This window comes from Homarus americanus, unplaced genomic scaffold, assembly GCF_018991925.1.
Source record: "Homarus americanus isolate GMGI-L3 unplaced genomic scaffold, GMGI_Hamer_2.0 scaffold32929, whole genome shotgun sequence".
NCBI classification, from domain to species: domain Eukaryota; kingdom Metazoa; phylum Arthropoda; class Malacostraca; order Decapoda; family Nephropidae; genus Homarus; species Homarus americanus.
The window spans coordinates 19,930,095-19,951,871 of NW_024737097.1; the positions used below are offsets into that span (position 1 = coordinate 19,930,095).

At 38.4% G+C, this 21,777-nt stretch overlaps 2 protein-coding genes and 1 long non-coding RNA gene across 15 annotated transcripts in view; 2 read left to right on the top strand and 1 right to left on the bottom strand.

The window, feature by feature from the left end:
- Positions 1-2,960: 2,960 nt before the first annotated feature.
- On the bottom strand, positions 2,961-13,944 carry LOC121873295 (cysteine-rich motor neuron 1 protein-like). 4 transcript variants are annotated; one of them, XM_042376770.1, is made up of 8 exons: positions 13,809-13,944; positions 13,294-13,331; positions 12,287-12,634; positions 10,490-10,591; positions 9,715-9,853; positions 4,403-4,562; positions 3,954-4,152; positions 2,961-3,408 (listed from the first exon to the last, which is right to left on the bottom strand). In XM_042376770.1, the coding sequence occupies exons 3-8, from the start codon at positions 12,584-12,586 to the stop codon at positions 3,358-3,360; spliced, it is 951 nt and encodes a 316-aa protein (XP_042232704.1). In that variant the 5' UTR covers positions 12,587-12,634; positions 13,294-13,331; positions 13,809-13,944; the 3' UTR covers positions 2,961-3,357. The 4 variants fall into 4 exon arrangements, with proteins under 4 accessions (XP_042232704.1, XP_042232703.1, XP_042232705.1 ...); XM_042376769.1 differs by having other exon boundaries at positions 13,543-13,944; XM_042376771.1 differs by lacking the exon at positions 13,294-13,331.
- Positions 4,024-6,581, top strand: LOC121873296. Its single transcript, XR_006090214.1, has 3 exons — positions 4,024-4,174; positions 4,376-4,613; positions 5,890-6,581. It is a non-coding gene; the product is annotated as an uncharacterized LOC121873296 (long non-coding RNA).
- Positions 13,945-15,760: 1,816 nt separating the features above from the next.
- Positions 15,761-21,777, top strand: part of LOC121873297 (MAGUK p55 subfamily member 7-like) — a 46,448-nt gene continuing 40,431 nt past the window's right edge. For 7 of the 10 annotated variants that reach the window (XR_006090215.1, XM_042376780.1, XM_042376779.1 and 4 more), the window contains exons 1-2: positions 15,761-15,876; positions 19,342-19,408. Coding sequence is in view for 9 of the 10 variants with exons in the window: in XM_042376780.1 (XP_042232714.1) it covers positions 19,369-19,408 (40 nt within the window). In the remaining variant the exon portion in view is untranslated. The other 3 variants (XM_042376774.1, XM_042376773.1, XM_042376777.1) reach the window with 3 other exon arrangements.

Genomic DNA, 21,777 nt, shown 5'->3' on the forward strand with positions numbered 1-21,777 from the left:
TTATCTAATAATATTTATTTACAGAGCCAATCAGCTGAGAAGGTTGGACAACTACTTCCAGGGTTCATCAAGGCAGATGAAAGAAATTTACCAAAAGCAGATGTGTTATGATTGTAGAGTATTATCAAGAACTCCGCCACCCAGTTATGACGCACATTAAATTACATCTGTCATCTGATCATGTTAAGCCCATCCCCTGGTCATGGTCGTCCCTAGTCCTTCCACAACATTAAATATAGACATCAGTGACGAAAACTTACATTTTCCAGACACGAAATAGAGAAGTGATGAAAACTTCCATGTTGGAGTTATCAGTCTTTTGCATCATTTTGGCACCCAGCAAGTAAATACACACGATGATACTTGAGCAGTAATTTATTTTAACCTAACGATGCCTGTGTATATCAACATTGTATATGGCCATTAGTCCTGTATTCCTGCTGGTAACAACACATACACCACAGCTGGCCACCTCCAGGCTCCTGCTCTGCGGCTGGTGCTAGTCAGTGACGTCATAACCAATCACAGAACTTTTCGCAGTCACGTGACTTTTTAGCAATATTAACCCATATTTTTTAAAAATTTTGGCCAAATTTATTTAGAAATATCATTACCATAATGAATTTAAGCATTTACTTTACCCATTGACCTGCTATCTTACGAAAAAAATCCGACCGACAACTCGTCCATTATCGTTAATGTAAATAGTGTAGTAATTTTGTCTACAGTCACCCGGGGAGGGGGATGAGGAGGAACAAGTGTCAACACATCAGTTGTCTTAGATACATCGATCTTCGCCCTTACCACATACTGTACATACACACGGATATGTATACATAATCAAAGACACACATACTGTAATATGTAACCACAAACACGCACACATGTACATAACCAAACACACACATATACTTAACCACACACACATAACATGAAAATTCAACTCAGTCACATATATAATGAAAAGAAATGACATCAAAACATCAGCATTAATTGGTTTAATTTCTCAAACAACCTAACCTAACCTAACGTACCAGAGCAACGGAGAGACCATTACAGATTTACCCCATGACCTGTTTACATAACACTACCATCCACACGTTCCTCTGGCTCTCTGTCCTGAAGTTGACTCAATAAGGGAAGCGACGTCACAGATAAACTCATAGTAAGAATAGATAGATATTCAGTAAAATCACCATTAAAGTTTACAATTGGTTCCAGATGTATATAGACAATGCAGGAATATAGACAACACAGGCAAGGCCGGATCATCAACGGCCTACGGCGGTTTTAGAGGCCTACGATAATTGGATAATATGTATTTTCACTGTGGTAAGGCCTACTTAGTTTTATAGGCTAATAAAAATAAATGAAACAAATCTATAACGTTTGACAAGGGAGAAATATAATCATAAGAGTAAGTGAATATGGACGTTAATTTAGTATCTATTTGCTTACTGTAGTGCTTTACATTCATTCCCCACACCTGACTGGCCTGAAACTAGACCTAATAAAATCAGAAGAGAATAAATAATCACAAGGGAATAAATAAACTCCACTTTAAGTTTGTTTTTCATGAATAACATATGTACAGTGTTTATTAATCACCAGAATATTAAAAAACTCAACGGTTTATTATCTATTATTAAAGTTTTATAAATCATACAAAATACTCTTTTCGGGTTTTGGCGGCAGCAAAGTCTTCAATAATATCCTGAAAGTCCAACTTTTTAACATGCTCGCGCTATACTGAGTAACGCCAGTGATGAAAGGTGACTGGCCCATCGTAAATCATAAGACAGGGTTTATTTCATCCTTTTAAGTTTAGAAAAAGGCCTCTCACATTTACAGTTGGTACCGAGTATTTACAAATATATTCACATACGGAAAGTTGTTGATTACCTGGGTTTTCAGTATGTCTGCCACTTATTTATTGTCGGGGAGCATTTCTTTAAAAAACAGAACACTCCTCAGTAAACACGGATTCAGTGGCGTCCTTGTAGCGATTCTTGGTTATACTGTCGGTAGATATTTACAATTTCGTTAGCTATAGTGTTAAGAGAAGCAGCACACTCTCAAGGGAACAATTTGGGTCCAAGTTTAAATAAGGAACATCGGTAAATTTGGGACCTACGATAGAAAAATACCCAGGGCCTATGAAACCCTTAATCCGGCCATGAATATAGGTACACAGTGTTAATTTATATAGTCATAGGCCGTGCAGATATACAATTACCAAATGCATGTAGACAGTGCGGGTATACAAACAGCGGCAAACAGTGAAGTAATGATACGACTCGGGACCACCAAGGAAGCCATCAGTTGTTTACTTCCTGTAAGGTACTGAGGCTGAATTCAATGGTGAAGATGGTTATTATAGAACGGACTCGTATGTGAAGTTTCTAGGTGGTAGATGAAGCCTCCAGGTGGTAGATGAAGCCTCCAGGTGGTAGATGAAGCCTCTAGGTGGTAGATGAAGCCTCCAGGTGGTAGATGAAGCCTCCAGGTGGTAGATGAAGCCTCTAGGTGGTAGATGAAGCCTCCAGGTGGTAGATGAAGCCTCCAGGTGGTAGATGAAGCCTCCAGGTGGTAGATGAAGCTTCCAGGTAGTATATAAAGCCTCCAGGTCGTATATGCAGCCTCCAGGTGATAAATGAAGCCTCCAGGTGGTATATGAAGCCTCCAGGTGGTAGATGAAGCCTCCAGGTGGTAGATGAAGCCTCCAGGTAGTATAAAGCCTCAGGTGGTAGATGAAGCCTCAGGTGGTAGATGAAGCTTCCAGGTGGTAGATGAGGTGGTAGATGAGCCTCTAGGTGGTAGATGAAGCCTCCAGGTGGTAGATGAAGCCTCCAGGTGGTAGATGAAGCCTCTAGGTAGATGAAGCCTCCAGGTGGTAGATGAAGCCTCAGGTGGTAGATGAAGCCTCCAGGTGGTAGATGAAGCTTCCAGGTAGTATAAAGCCTCCAGGTCGTATATGCAGCCTCCAGGTGATAAATGAAGCCTCCAGGTGGTATATGAAGCCTCCAGGTAGTAGATGAAGCCTCCAGGTGGTAGATGAAGCTTCCAGGTAGTATATAAAGCCTCCAGGTGGTAGATGAAGCCTCTAGGTGGTAGATGAAGCCTCCAGGTGGTAGATGAAGCCTCCAGGTGATAAATGAAGCCTCCAGGTGATAAATGAAGCCTCCAGGTGGTATATGAAGCCTCCAGGTGGTAGATGAAGCCTCTAGGTGGTATATGAAGCCTCCAGGTGGTATATGAAGCCTCCAGGTGGTAGATGAAGCCTCCAGGTAGTATATGAACCCTCCAGTTGGTAGATGAAGCCTCCAGGGTGGTAGATGAAGCCTCCAGGTGACAGATCTAGGAACACTGAGGCACTTGACAGACAAATTTTCCCTCAGACGACCGTTGCTGTGAAGAGATAATGAATAAACTAAACGCAGGAATTAATAGACAAATAAATGAATAGCTCCTTAAACCAATCGATGAACAAATGAACAGATAGATATAGATAGATAGATAGATAGATAGATAGATAAAATATTATTGGTATGTCGCGAACTTGGATCGATCGTAATGGGGCCTTAACTAGCGTCTGTCTGTCCATTTCACTGTCATTGTTTCTCTTTTTTGTCTCTCCGTTTTCCTGGGTATTTATCTGTCCATCTATATTTATATCTATCTAACTAATTTTCCCTCTCTCTCTCTCTCTGTCCAATTTTCCCTCGATCTAATTCTCCCTCTCTCTATAATCCTCTACTTCTCCGTCTCTCTCTAATTATCTCTCTCTATCTATCTAATTATCTATCTATCTATCCAATTCTCCCTATCTCTCTACAGATAATCCTCTCCCTATCTATCTAATTCTCCCTCCCTCTTTTATATCCTCTAATTCTCCCTTTCTCTCTAATTATCTCTCTCCATCTATCTAATTATATATCTCTCTCTCAACTAACCTTGGCCAGGGCGGGTCTACAGTGCTTCTTACGGTTGGTGCAGTAGTTCCTCTTAACACAGCGACCATAACGACGGATACACGGCCAGTCCTCAGGGGGGCAGGAGGGGCAGGAGGAGGGAGGATCACTCAACCTACACGCACGGCACACTGTATGTTGGCACACCCCTCGACACCTTACCACCTCCTCCCCAACTAACCTGTACCCGTGATAGAGTTACAGTGAGTAGTTCAATGATACAGTGGTCCAGTGATACAGCGTTACAATGGTCCAGTGATATAATGATACCGTGTTGATGAGTGCCACAACCCATAAAATGAATCTAAAATGTTCGCTAAACCAAACAGTAAAACTCTTTATATATTTCGCTCAAAATAGCAAGTCTTAAAAATGAGGTGCATCTCTCTCTCTCTGTCTCAAAGGCAGAGGAAGACACAAGACAAGTGTACCTGGCGGAGCAGATGGCATTAGGGAAGCTGGCGCAGTAATGGTGTGTACAGGGAGGCTGACAGAGGCTCACGTCCCCCGGCAGAACCTCTCTCGTCGGCTGCTCTCCAGTCCCTGCTTCCTGCCACCATCCCCGCTGGGAGGAAGAATCTGCTTCGCTTCCTACCACCACAAGAGTCAAAGTTAATGACAGCAGTTCCTCGAGTATGTGAAGTAAGTGTGTTTTATTTTAGTTCAAGGCAAGTTTTAACAATTTTTCATTAATTATGTTTAATTGTGTTTATGTTTTAGCTTTCATTCGTTTCCTTCTTAGTCATATTGTTTAACTGACTTGGTTTCGTTCATTATAAGATTCATTTCTGTGCAGTATATTGGTAAAGCGTCACCTGATGATATGGCTAAAACTGTACACACCTCAGGGTTAAGAGAACAACAGATAGCAATGTGAACTTTGTCTAAGAACCCTGACCGTCCCCCAAACCCCTGGCGGAGATAAAACAGGCATAGGTCAATAATTGTAATTTCGATGTGTTTTTTCCGTTGGTTTAGACAATTTTTAAACACTTTTCTTCAACGTTTCCCTCACAAATGACCAAATATTACCTAACCTAACCACCCACCCAGGAGGCTCCGCCCCCCTGGATCCCCCGGTATATTTAAGTAATTTGCAAGGGAAAGTCCCAGAAGAAAAGTGTCAGAGGTGTCTAACCCATCGGAAAAACACATTGCTCAACTCAAGAGCCGCCGTTGGTTGAAACTACAAATTGACCCAGGCATATTTCTAAATAGGCATTAGTTTTTCTTCTGCATTATTGTATCTGTTATTTTATGGCCATTACTTTCCGTACACATTTCTTCTTGCAAATGCTCACCTAAAATTGGAAATTGTGGATATTTTGATTTCTCCAAGTATCTCCCAAGTCAAGATTTTTTCATTCTTTTATATGTGGATAATGGGAGTCAAGATTACTATAAACACTATTTAGTTCAAGAACAATTAGTTTCCATTAGGTATGTGACACCTTTATTTATATAAGGAATTCGGCAATGGTTTTTACAAATGCGTGCAGCCTGATGCATTAAATTTCGCTTGTGATGTACTGTATGTAGACTTGGAAGTCGAGTTCTTTATGTGTTTATATTTCCTCACCGACCATTACAAACTCCCAAAGGTAAATAAATAACATGATTTTCGTTAGGGCAATGTTAAAGACCATAGATTAAGTTGAAATAATTAAACTAACATGATACCATTCTTTAAAATATACCTGCAAAGGATATCAATAAAATCATGAGTTCTTATACTGAATAGGAGTGTTATTTATGCTTTCTTTAACATATTTTTTCCATATTTTAAGAAATATTCATTGCTGCACTAGTTAAGTAATAAAATTGTCACCATAAGAGTCTAAAAAAATCCCAAGTTTACAGAACAGTTGAAATATACATCTTATATGACCGTCAGTTTGTTTTCTTGTTTTGATGGAAGTTCCCGCCGACCCCAGCCGCGCTGTACACGACACCTATCTGAAGAAGGGCTTCCCCACCCCACCTGGAGGACGAGGCAACTATCAGGCCGTGATGGGCTCTTCCTGGCACTTCATATCTGTCTGGCGCCATGATAACGGGAGATGCACCCCCCACCGAGCTAGCAGACACACCCCTGCCTGCTGTCTACTACCACTACCACCACTACCACTTCAACCATCATCACCCCCACAGTACAACAACCCTCAACTTGTTTTCACTGAGATATGTACAGAAATGGACCAGTGGACCGAGATAACTGGTGGTCACACAACGATCATGAACAGAGAAATGTGCACGTAGATAAGACACGGACGACATCAACATTTGTTTCGTGTTAAGGTTAAATTACCCGAGGCTTAGTTTGGTTAGGTCTAGTTGGTATGAACAGAACTATTTTTTTCTTCTAAATTTATAGGAGGACATTGTTCTTATTACAGTATGTCCATTTCACACACATCGATCCATTTTCTATTTGTAGTTGCACTTTGTTTTTAAAATACCACTGTGTAATATTTTCATGTGTATGTCTTCAGCTGAATCGAGTGACCCAGAGGCATTACTATACATACAGTACATGACATCCTGCTTGGTTTCCATTATGACATCCTCTTCTGTGTGGTCTATCATGCATCGAATATGTATAGCACCTTGGCCTGGTCTGTACACGTGTTCTAAACAACTTAAGACTGTGACATTGATTTGATTACAGTGTTGTGTAGTCTGTCTCGGGCACTCCTTCATGATAATCCTCCTTGTATCATCTTGAAAGTCCTGATCATAGCTCCACATATTCTGCGGTAGCTGTTTATGGGATCTTCCGTCTCCTTAGGTCTTCGGTGTACGGATAAAAATTCATTGACTAACCAATGGAACACCTAGGCACAAAAAGATTAGGCTAGGTTTTGTTCAACAATTTGACAATGAGCTGAAGTTTTCGGGCCACTGTGAGAAGAAGGTAAATCAGGCAAATAAATTATTGGGTCTTATAAGAAGGTCGTTCAGATATCTAGACGGTCCGTCCCTCGTGACGATCTTCAGGAGTGAAGTGCTTCCCCATCTGGAGTACTGTCACCCCATCTGGTCCCCGAGATATGCCAGGGACTGTCAGTTGGTTGAAAATGTTCAAAGGAGGGCCACCAAACTGGTGCCTGCACTTCGGCACCTCAGCTACCCTGAGAGATTGGAGCGCCTGAACTTGCCTAGCTTATACTGCAGACGGGCAAGGGGGGACCTAGTTGAGGTTTATAAGCATCTCAGGGGGCACTACTCAGTTGAGTGTCCTTACTTGGAGCTGGCGGACGCTCGCCCCACAAGGGGTCACAGCTCAAGATTGAAGAAGCCGCAAGTCCAGAAAACCGTGAGGGCAAACTTTTTCGGAGTGAGGGTTGTAAACTCTTGGAACAATCTACCAGAGAGTGTTGTGACGGCACCGAGTGTGAGCTCTTTCAAGAGAAGACTTGACCAACACTGGAGCGGGTTCAGGTACATTCAGGAGCCGGTGCATGCCCAGTACTTGCCAACAGTGCGTGACAGAGACGTGACCGATCGCCCGGGCGGCTAGCGAGCCGACCTTTTGGTGAAGAATATAAAGGAAAAGAGACGTGACCGATCGCCCAAGCGGCTAACAAGCCGATCAGTGGCGAAGAGGATAAAAGTAAAAGTAACAGCTCGGGTACCAGTCTTCGTTCCCCACCTCTGAATTATCGCGTGGATGGCCTTTATCTTAAAGTTAAAAATTGAAGACTCCAGACTACATTTGCATACTCTGAGACTGGACCAGGGCCTTATACAACCATGTAAAAGTTACAATATTTTAGGAGTAAATAATCGCCTTGTTGACGAGCCACAAATTACATTATGATACTAGACGTCAACGACTCACAAACAACAGTATAGAAGTCACACGCACGTCTTAATCCTTCTTTTGTTTTTTACCTCTCTTCATCCCCATTCTCCATACAGTACGTTTTGTGGCTGTGTTCTACTGACCTGCTAAAAGTTATCACCATTTATTTGTTTTGGTGAGAACAGAGGAGCCACTTGTCTGACTACTGGTGGATGTCGTCTTGATCCACTGCCCTGGGAGCTGTATGTGGCCCGGTGGTCGGAATATCTTCTTATCGTGAGTAAAAAGGGAAAATATCGGAAGACACTCAGGTAACCTAACCTCACGTAAATCAATCTCACTTAAACTATCCTGATTTAACCTAAACTCACTTAATGTAGATTAACCTTACCAAACTAAACTAAACCTGACAAATCAAACCTATAATCCAAACCAAACCTAACCTAACAAACTAAACCTAACCTAATTTAACATCCCGGTTAATGCAGCATCAAAACTATAGTCTACGCGTTACAAACTGGAGAATAAGTACAGTTCAGTAATCTGTAAGTTCAAAATAATAAGGATTTTGGAGTATATTATTGAGTCGTAAAAAACAAATAAACTGTGAGAAAATTAAATAACACTCGGACCGACACACATACTCACACACCTTTGACTTGACCTACTGTACATACTCAAAAAATTAGTCACGTTTGCAAACCAAAACCCAATTCATTGTACCAGATATCATCAAGTCGACTTAACCATTTTTAGATGTTTCTCTCTCTCACACACACACACACAGGGTAAACAAGAATTTTTGTCAAACTTCGGACTTAAAATTTATGTCTTGCGGGATAGAAATACATAAACTTTACAACGTACAAGGTACTCCATAAAAACTCAAGTCTCATTACAACTGATATATGAGAAAAATGTATATCGTGTTGAACTAAACCAACCTGATAATATATTGTCAGGAACTAAACAGAAACCGCTTGTGACGAATCGATAAAAAAAGGCAGAATAATTTCGAGGAAACGAAAAAATCACTGTTGCTTTGTAAATGAGTGTCGTGCGTTGTCAGCAGAATGTCAAAAGTTGGTGTGTGTGTGTGTGTGTGTGTGTAAAAACGCACTAACCTTTTATGTTAGTGAAAAATGGCCTTTTGTTTCGGGTGCTCCTACACTAAAAAAAGAAAAAAAAAAAAGCACTCTAAACTTTAACCTGGATTTAAAGGGTATGGCGTGTAATTCCCAGTCTAAACTTTTGCATTTACTCCATTCACTAAATTTTACATAAATAAGCATATGTCCTGTGTTTGCTTTAACTTTTACGTACGATGATTTAGTGGAGATATTGCTTATCCGTATAAGTATTTTAATTAAACAACACAAAAAAAATACACTGAACATGTAGTAGCCTCGCCTATAATAGTCTGGTTCTAGTTTTGCAAATTATAAAATCGTTAATACTTTTATGGTTCAATGAGTCATGGCTTAATTATCAGGTTTTTATTGCTTGAATTTATTATGTACAACTATATTACTAGTATAATTATTACTAATAGTAATAACAGTAGTTTGATGTTATAATGTTATTTCTTCGTCTCAACAACTGTTATTATTATTATTATTATTATTAAATCTGGAAGATGGCGTTAGTGCTATTTCAAAATATTTATCGCGCAGTGTGTAGGCGGTTATCTCAGGTTGCCGGTATCTCATCAGTGACAGGAGTGAACCTATCTATACCGGTTAAGTAATAAGCGACGAACACTAACAGATAGGGATCGTTATAAATAAAATACGAACATTGAAGACATTTAGAACTAAAGAAAATACATTGTCCCAGAATGAAAATAAATGAATAAAAAGGAGATTCGTTTGGTTTAAAACAAGATAAACGGATTCATTCTCAGCTCATGGGATGCTGTCTGCTAGGTACACCACTTACTTGTTTCACATATACCAGACACCCTGGAGTAGTAGGTGAGGGAGGCGTCTGCTCGGTAGGTCCATACGACAGGTTCCCTCAGGTGACAGGTGAGGCCAGCGTCACACCTGCCCAGGTAACCCAAGGCACCGCCACATACCTGGTAAGTGGTGAGCGTTGTAAGTGATTCAGGTTGATGTTTACGACTTGCTGTTTGAGTGGGCTTCTTGTTCCCTTATTAATGTTTACTGATTTTTATTTGACCCCTCATCTCTTGTTTGTCTCTCTCCGTTTACTTCTCTTTCTCTCACTATATATTTTATTCCACAGATTATACTTCAGTTTATGTAAGCAGTACAGGATGATGCAGCAGGCAGTCAGAGAGATAAGTCAGGTACATTTGTGGAACCCGGAGGATATATATCTTTAATTTATCCTCTTAGCTATTCATCGGCCTGTTAGCCACTTTGGCGGTTGATCATGTCTCCGTTAAATACTCTTAGTATGTACTGGGCATGACATGGCTCCAGAATGTGCCTGAACTTGCGTCATTGTTGGTCAAGTCTGGTCTCCCCCACCTAAAAAAATGTCCTGGCAATTTTCTGAATTTGTCTTCTTTAATCTGAAGCTGTGATCTCTTGTGGAGCGGATATATCATATCTCTTCTCTACAGTAATTTTATATCTTATTCCCCTTACTCGTCTTTCTATATTTTTCTTTCCCCTCTCTCCTTCATATTTCCCTTTCTATCTTTCTTGCTCTCTCGCCACGTTTAATATTTGCGCTATCGACGTACCTGTCCTAAAGTCTTGGCACAGACAGGGCAGCAGCCACACACCCCGCGCGTCACTCCACCAGGACACCGCAGACGTCTAGGCCGACGCTCCTCACAGTGCACCTGCCACATTAATTTCAGAAATTAATTTTAAAATACCCCTTGAACGTCATTCATCATAACAATTATTTTAAATTCATGCTTACACAGTTAACTTTCAGTAAACGATTAACAAATATCCAATACATAATATAAAAACAAAATAATTTACAGTATATTCTTCTGAGAATGCAGCTCACTGAAATTTAACCCCGTTTCAAAAGACACTGTATATATCAATAATTCGATTTCAAAAGAATCTGTTAATGTGCTATCACGATATTTGTTTAACTGACATACATACTGTACATACAACTCACCATACAAAAAGAGATCAGCCAAGCGGATTGTCGTGCTTATTCCACGAGGTACTATACAAACATGCTCATACCAGAGATTTGATATATTATTTTGAACTGTTGCGGGTAACGAGGTTGTATGATACAGGGTGGACACAGAGTGGCAGGAGTTCATCAGCGTCCGATTAAGAACATAACCAATCTACTAATCATTCCAGGTGCGAAAACTCATTGATAAGTTTCTGCGAGGGTCTACACCCAGTATAGAGACGGTGGCTACAAAGAAAATCGGTTCTTTTAGTTTTCTTGTGGCGTATTCTGTTTTGATGTTTTATTGTAATGATTTGCTTCGACATACAAGATCTTCCAGCACGTTCATCATTTCCTACACTAAACAAAAGACAATTAAAAAAAAGTGAGATTAATTATTGGAAACGCTGAAAAATCCGTGACATAATTTAGGTATACAATATTGTTTAATGTGCCGCACTGATAACTTGCCCTCCTCTCCCCGAGACATTCAATATCTGATTTATCTCACCACAACTCTTAGTCATCAGTAAAAAACTATGCACGAAATCTAATAGCTGCCAACGCATGACACAAGAATTCTTTTGTTCCCAATTATTCAGATATTTGATATATTTACGGGTGCTATTTTGCTATATTTTCAAGTCAAGTGACATTTAGAAGTTTATATTCCTATATTTTCTCTTTTAAACACAAATACAACTGAGCACCATTCTATGACCGAAAGTTTGTGATAATGTATGACTTCATTCGTCTGTCATTGAAAATTTAGTTACCGCTCAATAACCTGTCATTGATGTAATGGATTGATTTAAATGTAAGGTTGAAAGTGTACTGAATTAGGAAGTGTTCTTGGTTGAGGGTGTTGCGAGTGCGAGTGATTTTATAAAATGCTATACAGCCAGGAGCTCCGCCATTACCAGGAGGACATAATGTACAGGTGAGCTTAAAACACCAAGATTTTGATTTTGCGTCTCCGTTTCATTTGCATTATATGAGTTTTGTTATGTGGGTACTTTAATCAACAGCCGATTTTGATAGAGAAAATGTTTATGACCTTCAGTTTCATGGGACTAAATACACCATATGCATATATCAACATTCTGAATTCATGGGTCTTTAGATTGTTATTTATTTAAGTAAAATTACATAATGGTGCCTTCCAGACTGTAGCAGAATGATCTGGAATTTGAACTTTTTACCCATTTTTTCGGGAGTGAGGACAAAAACGAAAACAAATTGAATCCACTTATGGATGTTATCGTTTCTAGTTAATTATTTTCTTGCTGATTCTTGTTAATTTCATTAATTTCCCTGTCTCAGATGTGATTTCAACTTAAACGCTGTAAACATGCAAAACATTTATATACATCTAGCATGCTACTTTTACCTTAGAACAGGGAGGGCAGCGTAGTAACACAGAGTTGTCCTCCAGCACCTTCCCTGATCCTCCACCAACATTCCGCCGGTTGTTGGGGGAGCTGCGCCCAGTATCATCACCTTTTCTGCTTGGGGATGTGCTCCTGTCCAGTCTTGACGTAACCACTGAGGGAGAGCTATTGTGATGCTGGAGGCCAGGGTGGTGCCTTAGGCCAAGCTGGGGATTTTGGTCATGTCGTAAGCACAGCGTCACTTTCACCAGTGTCCACACACACAACACAATAATCAGCGTAATGCACGTTGAATTCATATTACAGTGGGAATACTACTATAGACCGTTTCTTATCCATGCGATGGGCTGTGGGGAGAAAATAGGTTTAGGTCCAGCATCAGGGAAAGCAAGACAATTTTTCACGTATAAACGAAATTCTTAGTGAATACTGTAGGTAATTAGTATGCTAACTCATAATGGAATTTTGTTGCACATCGGTATTTTATATTTTAATTATGTGCAAGGCGCCAAATTCATTTCGGTTTGATAGTGACAAGGGCAAAAGAAGTGTTTTCAGATGCTTCTACGGTGAGAAACAAGAAGTATAGGCTGTTTTTATATAATTAAAATGCAGACAACCAGTGTTTAAATAAAGAAGAATATATTGGTGTTCACCTATATAAAGACTATTTACTCCATGTAATAGTTTGTCACGATCCATAAAAAAGCTGAGGAAGGTAACAAGAAAAATGCATTACTGTACTCTTGAGGTAGGTCTAACTTGCTTGAAAGATTTTTTCTCAAAGAGTAAAGCGTTGGTGCTGCAAAAAAATATACCATTTTAATAATTAAACATAATGTTAAGATTGATCAAGAAAGAACAGCAAAAGAGCTACAACTCATAAGTAACGCGCCCAAGCAAATATTTGTCGATACCTGTACTGCCAAACTGTTGGGGAAAATTAAGGAGACAAATCATGGGTTAATGGCCCAGACTGGTGCCTGTACTCAAACACCTCACTTACCAAGAGAGATTTGAGCGTCTGCTGTTGGCCAGTTTATACTGCAGAAAAACAAATGGATACAGTCTCAAGCTGAAGAAACTACCACAGAAAACTCTCAGGAGTTTAGCGTTTAGAGTTTAACGTTGTAAATTTGTGGAACAAACTACAAGTGAAGGTTGTGGCAACACTTTGTGGGATTTTCTTAAAGTCAAGACTAAACCTGAATTGATACTTATTGAGAATACCCAAGACCCTATGCGAGACCAGTACCTGCCCACGGTGAAAATCCGAGGAGCGACCGCCAGGCCGGAAAATTGATAACGGAAGATGCCGTAAATAAGTGAGTGAGTACAGCTTGACGAGAGATGAATGTATAACACCAAAATTAATATATTAAGTAACTTAACCAAATGGAGACAGAATCTCGTGATGTTCAGTATTTTAGTCTAGTGTTTGTTGTTAGGTACAACGTGACTCGCTAAATAACCGCGAAATGGGACAACCAGAGTACACATTGAATCCCACCAGACAATTACCAACTACACCAAATCCCACCGCCACAGTTTTGAGTTGGACAAAATTCCACCAGCCTAAGTTCTACAAATCCTCGTAGCCTGTCCCGTTAGGACACGTTATGTCAGATTGGATGATGGACTTTGGCCATCAACCAAGGTAGTGAGCACTGTGCGGCCTCACCTCCCTGTGGGTCTATTTATGACAACAGAGGCAGATAACTTCAAATATTATCTGTAATCACGGTCCTGATATGTGATGCACTGATAGCTAAACCACAAGAAACTGAAAGTCTTGTCAGGATGGCGCCAAATACCTAGGTGGTGGCGCCATGGTAAGCCTAATTGCTGGCCACTCCCGTGCAACCTCACGTATATTGATTTTCAATAGTCGCGGCAAAATTGGTCTTTTTTCTATTATGATTTAACAATAAATACCTTACAGTTAGTTATAATATTTATTTGATATCAATACAGGCCATCGTGAGTCATACTAGCACGAAATCACTGTAATAATTGTTTGTCAATTCATGTTTTGAATCTAGATTATGTCATTATACAGAGCGTCCATCTTATCCACCCCTCGTAATAAGACCACTAATTCAGATAATTTGACATTTCACCTTTCGTCAGTCATATCCGGCAGGTACCGCTTCCCAGAGTAATACCAAGAAATATTTTTTGGTGTTTGTGGCCATTGAAACGCGGAATGGACTTTACATCATGGATTGTGAAGGGCCGTTCATCACTCTCCTCCTGTGACTTACCACCGGAGTTTTAAACATCTTCCCTCTCCGATGAAGAGCCTTCTTGTAGGAATTGTCACGCATGAAAACTTGCCGATATCCGATACAGATATCAAAGATGTTTGTCATGGAACAGTATCACTTAAATACTAATACACTAATACTTATACTAATTTGACGTTTGTTTTCTCTCGCAAACTTGACACAACGAATTGATTGAACATGTTGGCATCTATGTGTCACTTCATTATCGAGCAACAGTACATAAACATTATCCCTTTACAAGGCAAATTACTGTAGCATAAAATAGTCAGTCTTACACTTATTGTAACTGTATACTATGTCAGAAGTGAAGAAAATTCTCATAGTCAATTGGAATGAGCTTATGTATGTATGTGAAAATAATGAACCAAATTCAATGGATTTTTTCAGTAAGAAATCGGGTAACTGTGAGGAAGGTTGGTGGGGAGGCTGCTGTTACTAACTTTAATCAAACAGCCTCAAATCGACAGTGACATGGATCAAGGTGGCAGTAACAGAGGTCATTGTTACAGAGAAAGGTTAGAATGGAAATATTAAGGTTATTCTGAGTTCTCAATGACAATATCATTATGATTTAATTTACTTTACTGTAATGTGTATAAAGATACAGTATGTCTAGAATTTCTTTTTTCTAGAACTTCACCAATTAGTGGCACCTCTATTTTTATAGGGTGATAATGTTTTTTTTTAATGCGGTTAATGGGAACAGCATAAAAAAGTCGTAGTTAATGTGGTTCATGTACACCGGTACGTACACGCCCAGTTTCTCAAGATCTCAAACTTAGCGCCACTCTCGTTGTGTTTACGACCTGCGCGGTTGTTGACCGTTTTCTCTAATTAAGTTGCGACACCAAGAGTGCTTGCAAGGGGTTACATTAAGAGTAAAAACATGTTTACCGGTATTAATAATAGTAAAATACACTTTAAATATTCATAAAATAAACTTAATTAGCTTCAGTTTTGGTTTAATGAAATATTCATTGCTTGTTTCACTTCATAGAGAAACGATGTAAATGTGATATACTTGCGAGAAATGTAGTAAATTTAAGTATTAAGCGACTATTTTATAATATAACTATTCTGGATTTACTATCGATAGTTGTGTATTAGTAAACCTTGTAATATATATCATCTTTATACCTGACGAAGAGTGTACACAAAAGTCAATTTAAACCCCGGTAGCGGTGCAGACGACAGTCCAACATGGCGGTCTTCTGATATTGACATTCGGGAATGAATTCTGACATTTCTCGCTTCAAGTTATGACACTGTGCTCTTTCTGATCTGGCCTGAGACATATGAAGGTGAGGCCGGAGCCTTGGCTTCTTGGGGCAGGAATTTGAATGCGATAAAAGGGAATATCTGGGAATAAACACCCAGAAAAAGTTTTGTGTTGACATTTGATCGTAGATGAAGGCTCGGAGATCAATTAGGGGAGGGGCTGGTCATAGCCTCTCCTTTAACTCCACACAGTCTCCATAGTCTTCTTTACTCTACCAAACCTTGATATGAAGTGAATGATAACTGCTAGTGTACTTGTGAAGGACCAGAGGTAACTGAGAACGGCAATTAACATGAATCTTGTTTTATATATTTTTCATTTGTACATATTTAATGTTGAAGTTTGCAGTGTAATTAATCAATATCTTGCACATACACTTGATGCTAGATGTTAAATATGTCCATAAAATACTTATATCACGTATCAGTAAAGTGACCCAGTTTGACAGTCTTGCAGTTGTTTGTACTCTACAGGCAAAGTAGGTCAACATTTTGGTTTGTGCAAAATTTCAGGGTTTTGCCTAATACTAAAAGAATTGACAATATTTTACAGTGTCCTGGTAATTGTGGTGATTGATTTACAGATATTCGTGAAGGTTATACAGTTGTATGATAACTGAGTCCATTAATATTGGGTGATTTTGAATTTGTACCCAACTGCAAGGTCCACCTCACAGTGAAGGATTGTGAATGGTGATTTTTTTTTTACAGTTAATAATGGTTTAAGTCGTAATGGTCCAGTATTATCCAGTAATATAGTTATAATTTTTTTTCTTTGTTAATCACAGTGAGAAATATATTTTACTGTAGTTAGCTAATTATTATGATACCTGAAGCCCATGTGTAAATCATTGCTTAGTAAGTGTTGGAAAGAGCCAAGAAGGTTTTATAAAAAGTTTTGGTACCATACATTATTTCGGTTAAAGTGTCTATATGTTTTAATCTTTCTCTCATTGATGTTCACAAAAGAAAGTTCATTACTAATCAGTTAATTTCAATACCATACCAGGAAGCAATACTGTACATTAATATTTAAATAAATCCTGAATGTAAGTTCTATTATTTTCTTTGTATTTGTTATAAATTTGATTGTTAGTATATGTCAGATGTTTTTATATACTTTGTTAGGCTTTGTTAATTGTGCTCATTATAACTAATAAATGTAGTTTTATGAATAAATATATGCTAGAGTGTGTAAATCACTCAGAAAGTTGCCAGGTGTTTGTAGGTACAGTGACCTACTTTTGGTGAGTCCTCACTTTAGTTTGTACCCAAGACAGAGTAGGTCATCCTTGTGTTGGCTCCTGATTTTCAAGAATCTTCTCTGAAACTCCAAGCTATTTTAGAGATTTACTATATCTTAACCACACTGGTAACTATACTATATTATATAATGCATCAAACTAAAATATTTTGGAATAATTTAGTGCATTGATATGAGATCTTGTGATGTCCAGCCTTCGATATTTTTGGTAGTTTATTATAGAAGTGGAATATTCATTTCCCTTAGTACTGTACATATTAACATAGGCCATCCCTGCTGACACTGTTATCATCCTAAGTGACTAACTTGGGGGAAAATTCTGGGTGCCTTTGTTCCTTTGTTTATTTTGATACTCTGTAGAATGTTTTTGTTGGAGTTTAATATTGTTACTGCTGCTTCAGAATTCAAGTGGAGTTTTTCAGTGGTCTGTGATTCTTTGATGAGTGTTGTAAGAATTATGGGAATTTTTTTTATTAGACTCAACAAAGAAAGACATTGTGAAGTTGAATGAATCTTCACAGAGAAAAGTTAATCTTACTCATCTCACGAACAAGTGGTCGGGTCCCAGGCTACCATGAGTGTGTTTCTTGCTTATTTGCCTTTGTTTATCCAACAGTGATTGGAGACTTGGTTGCTAAGTGATTGGTAGATTGTGTTCTAGGGTAATGGTTAACCAGTTGACAAATTGGCTAGTCTCTCTGGGTTATTCTTTAACTCTGGGTTATATAACTTACCTCAGGGTATGGTTGTTGTGTTGGTGACAGCCTCACCATAAACCAATTCATGCTTAGCTGGCCTTAAGGCTGTCAGGCTGTCCATTCTGAAAACAAGGGTAACCATTATCATTATGAAAAATTATTTCCACCCTTTGTTTATTTGCTGGAGATTTAGCTTTACCACTATGTTCTTATATAAAGTTACATGATTATATGAGATAAGCAGCTAATTTGTCATTCATACTTTATTGGCTGTGCAAGAGTTGAGGTTTTCATTATGTACAGTATAGCCCTCAGTGGATGCCTGGTGGTGTGTCATTTGTGGGGCTGACATTTCCCAAGTGTAATCTGTAAGATGCTACAAACAATAGGTTTAACTTAAGACTGTTTTATTGTCATCCCCTTAGCAAGTACAGTACAACAAATTATTCATGCAAGTTAAACCAGGCTACCTCGAGTGTGTATACACCTAGCTTGGGAGGAGGAAGTCCTTTACATTATAAAGTATAATAATAATTTTCACTTAAGTCTTTGGAGAGTACAGTATTGTGTGCTTCTTTGTTACTGTGACTTAGAATCCCTCTCTCCTCTCTTGTTAGGTTTCTTTATCAGCAAGAAAAATATAGTGTTTCAGAACTTGGAGACCCATAGTATTACTGATTGGAGTTTCATGATAAAGAGTAAACTGGCTTAATGTTCACGCCTTGTGACTAATTGGTTTGCTAGCTTTTGAAGCAACCATCAAGTCACTCAGGGTTTATTGCTGTCTTTCTGTGAACCTTGGCATGATAGGCTAGCAGCTGTTTACTATCAATTTGTACTGATTAGAGAGAACAACTTTTTGCTGGAACATTATACCCCAGGACAAGACAAGCACTCTTAGAATGTTAGTCAAATCAGGTGCATCTTCAAGATCACTTTTCTTTCCCCTCATCCATAAAATTGGCTATCATACTTTAATCCTTAGTTTTTTAGTTTAATGACAACCAGCTACAGTAGTTTATTGGTTTTGCAGTGTTTCTTTTACTGTTTTAATCTTACATATTTTAGTGTGAAGGATAATATACTCATAGATTCTTGCAATTAAGGATCTTGAGAATTATACAGGTCTTATTGTAAGGAGAGAATCATTACCAGACCTTATGGAGGTAGTCCACATAATGAGTACAGTAGCTGCAATATTTTGTTTCAGTACATGTTACCTATAGGTTTGTGTTGATTTGAATAATATAATTGACAGGTACTTAGGCACAGAATACAATGAGAAATATTTTCGTTTCTTGTAAAATGGGTTGGAAAAGTATGAATTTTGCATTTAACCAAAGTTTTGTATTGAACATAAAAAATAAATTAACTTGTTGAATTTATCATGAATAACCCCAAACTTGACTAAGTAAATTATTGATCTTTTATATTTAATGTTTTGATTATATTGTATTAATTACCTGTATATTATTTGTATTTTCTTGCTTTTTTACAAGGAAATATAAATGTTATATGTATTGCAGCATTGGTGGTGGTAATAAGACATCGGCATGACAGCTGTGATGGCCGCTGGAGACTCAGGTAGCCTGTGTGAGTTAACGTGCATCCCACGCATGCAGCATCCTGTTTCTATTGCATCGTCTCCTACTCTACTTGAACACCTCTAAGGAGTGACGCATATATACAGTATACAGTATATGTATAAACTGGTAGATTGGTTGGTTAATGTTCAAAGTGTATGGTTAAAGGTACATTTGGCCTATACTGATTTAGAAAATTCCAAATCTGTGTTACCCATTTTGATCTGAATTCTGTTATTTCATTGTATATAGAAAATTGTTGGTTGTGTGTACTGTATTTTGGGATTCTTTATGTTTTGTAATTAATAATTGATGATAATAAGTTGTTACATAAGTAAAGTTAATTGGAGCACGATATTGGAATACAGTACAGTACAGTACAGTATTAAGATGGTTCTGTTACTTCCCTCCACCAGAAACCTCACACCTAATCTGGGGTTCATGGTAAACCTCACATCTCTAACCTGGGTTTCCTGGGGTTCATGGTAAACCTCACACCTAACTTGGGGTTCATGGTAAACCTCACACCTAACTTGGGGTTCATGGTAAACCTCACACCTAACTTGGGATTTATGGTAAACCTCACACCTAACTTGGGGTTCATGGTAAACCTCACACCTAACTTGGGGTTCATGGTAAACCTCACACCTAACTTGGGGTTCATGGTAAACCTCACACCTAACTTGGGGTTCATGGTAAACCTCACACCTAGCTTGGGGTTCATGGTAAACCTCACACCTAACTTGGGGTTCATGGTAAACCTCACACCTAACTTGGGGTTCATGGTAAACCTCACACCTAACTTGGGGTTCATGGTATTTGTTTAAGTCTAGAATCATTGGTGTAAATATCCTTACCATCATATTGAACTTCTAACAAGGTTTTAGCTGTGTAATAGCTTCTCCTTCTTTCATATTTTAGTGACGCCATTGATGGACGCTCATGTGATTGACTCATTCTCCATGTATTGGTCATCTTAAACATGCAGATACTGTATTTCCTCAAACATTTCAAAAGATTATTGACAGATTTGACTGAAATTTTGCACAATCTGGTACAAAGTTATTAAATTTTGATTACAGTTGAACCAAAGTTGTGGTGACTGTAGGTCATGATGGCATTGCTAAGAGTTTGCTCAGTGCAGCTCTAGTGTAGTTTCTCTGTTGCTCAGCTTCTGACGAGCATGTTGGGTTAAATCTTACGCTCAATGATAATAAAATTTGTAGTTATAGAAAATGTTTGGCTGTAGGACATTGACAAGAAACTAACCAATTTGAAATGTATACAGTATTTAGATAGAAGCTGATTCTCTCCTTCAAGGATAATCCACCTGCTTCACCACTTCACCATATACTACTGCAAAAGACATGTAGAATGCTGCTGACTCTACTTTATTTTTTAGTCTTGGCAAATGCAAAAGAATTTTCTATTCACTGCAATGTTTTTATTCATGTTTATATAAATGAATGTACTGTATAGCAAATTTATTTATTTTTCTACCAAAGCTGTTGTGCCTGTTTTAAAGAATGGGATCAAGGCTTCAGAGGCAGAGAAGTAGATAGAAAAGAGTTTGAGGCTCAAGAAATAATAGCCTTTATTTCATCATCCTTTGGAGAAACTTTCTGCTGATGTTCCTTTGGTTAATTAAATTGTCTCTAGTTATCAGTGTATTTTATGCATTTGTTTGCATAGCAGGTTTAGTACTGTACCTCTTAATTAAGGATTATTATTTGATTACTAATCCTGCTATAGGATGCTAAGTGCCAGGGTCACTTTATTATTTGTGGGGGGTGGGGGTGCTCTTCAGGACTTCACAGTGATGTGTCTGGACTGTGTTGTGTTACCTGCCTCTAGAACTTGTGAAGTTTGCTGGCCCAGCAAACTCCAGCAGAGGTGTTCTGATGATGATATTGTGCAGTTTATTTGTGGGTGATGACTACATTATGAAGTACTGTATTGTATGAATTCACAAGCTCAGTCTGTGTGTGTTGTCCAATTTTTGCATCATTCTCTTGTGTACTGTATACATTTACTGCACTCATTATTTTCTCATGGTTTTAAGAATTAGTTTTCTTGCCAGTACCAGCTAACATGTCTGTGATGAACTATGTTATATAATTGCTATTACTTTCCAAATATTGTGTATTTGCTGCAGAGTTTTTATATGTTTTACAATTTTACAGTTCACTGTGAAATGATAATAGTTCTGCACATTGTGATGATGATGAAAGAAATGTCTGTATTTCAGTTTTTGTATGTAAACTGATTGACCACTTTAATTGATAATAATTTTGTAAATTAGTTTTATGCTAAAATCCTTTATTTCATACAACATAATTATGCAGCTGTCTTTCTTTGCAAGCAGTCTGATTTATATCT

Coding starts and splice junctions, on each gene's coding strand:
- LOC121873295 (XM_042376771.1), bottom strand. CDS start 12,586: ATGAATTCAACGTGCATTACGCTGATTATTGTGTTGTGTGTGTGGACA. Junction 9,854..10,489: donor GTGCCAAGACTTTAGGACAG/GTACGTCGATAG, acceptor ACCACTTACCAG/GTATGTGGCGGTGCCTTGGG. Junction 4,563..9,714: donor GTCTGGTATATGTGAAACAA/GTAAGTGGTGTA, acceptor TTGTGGTGGTAG/GAAGCGAAGCAGATTCTTCC.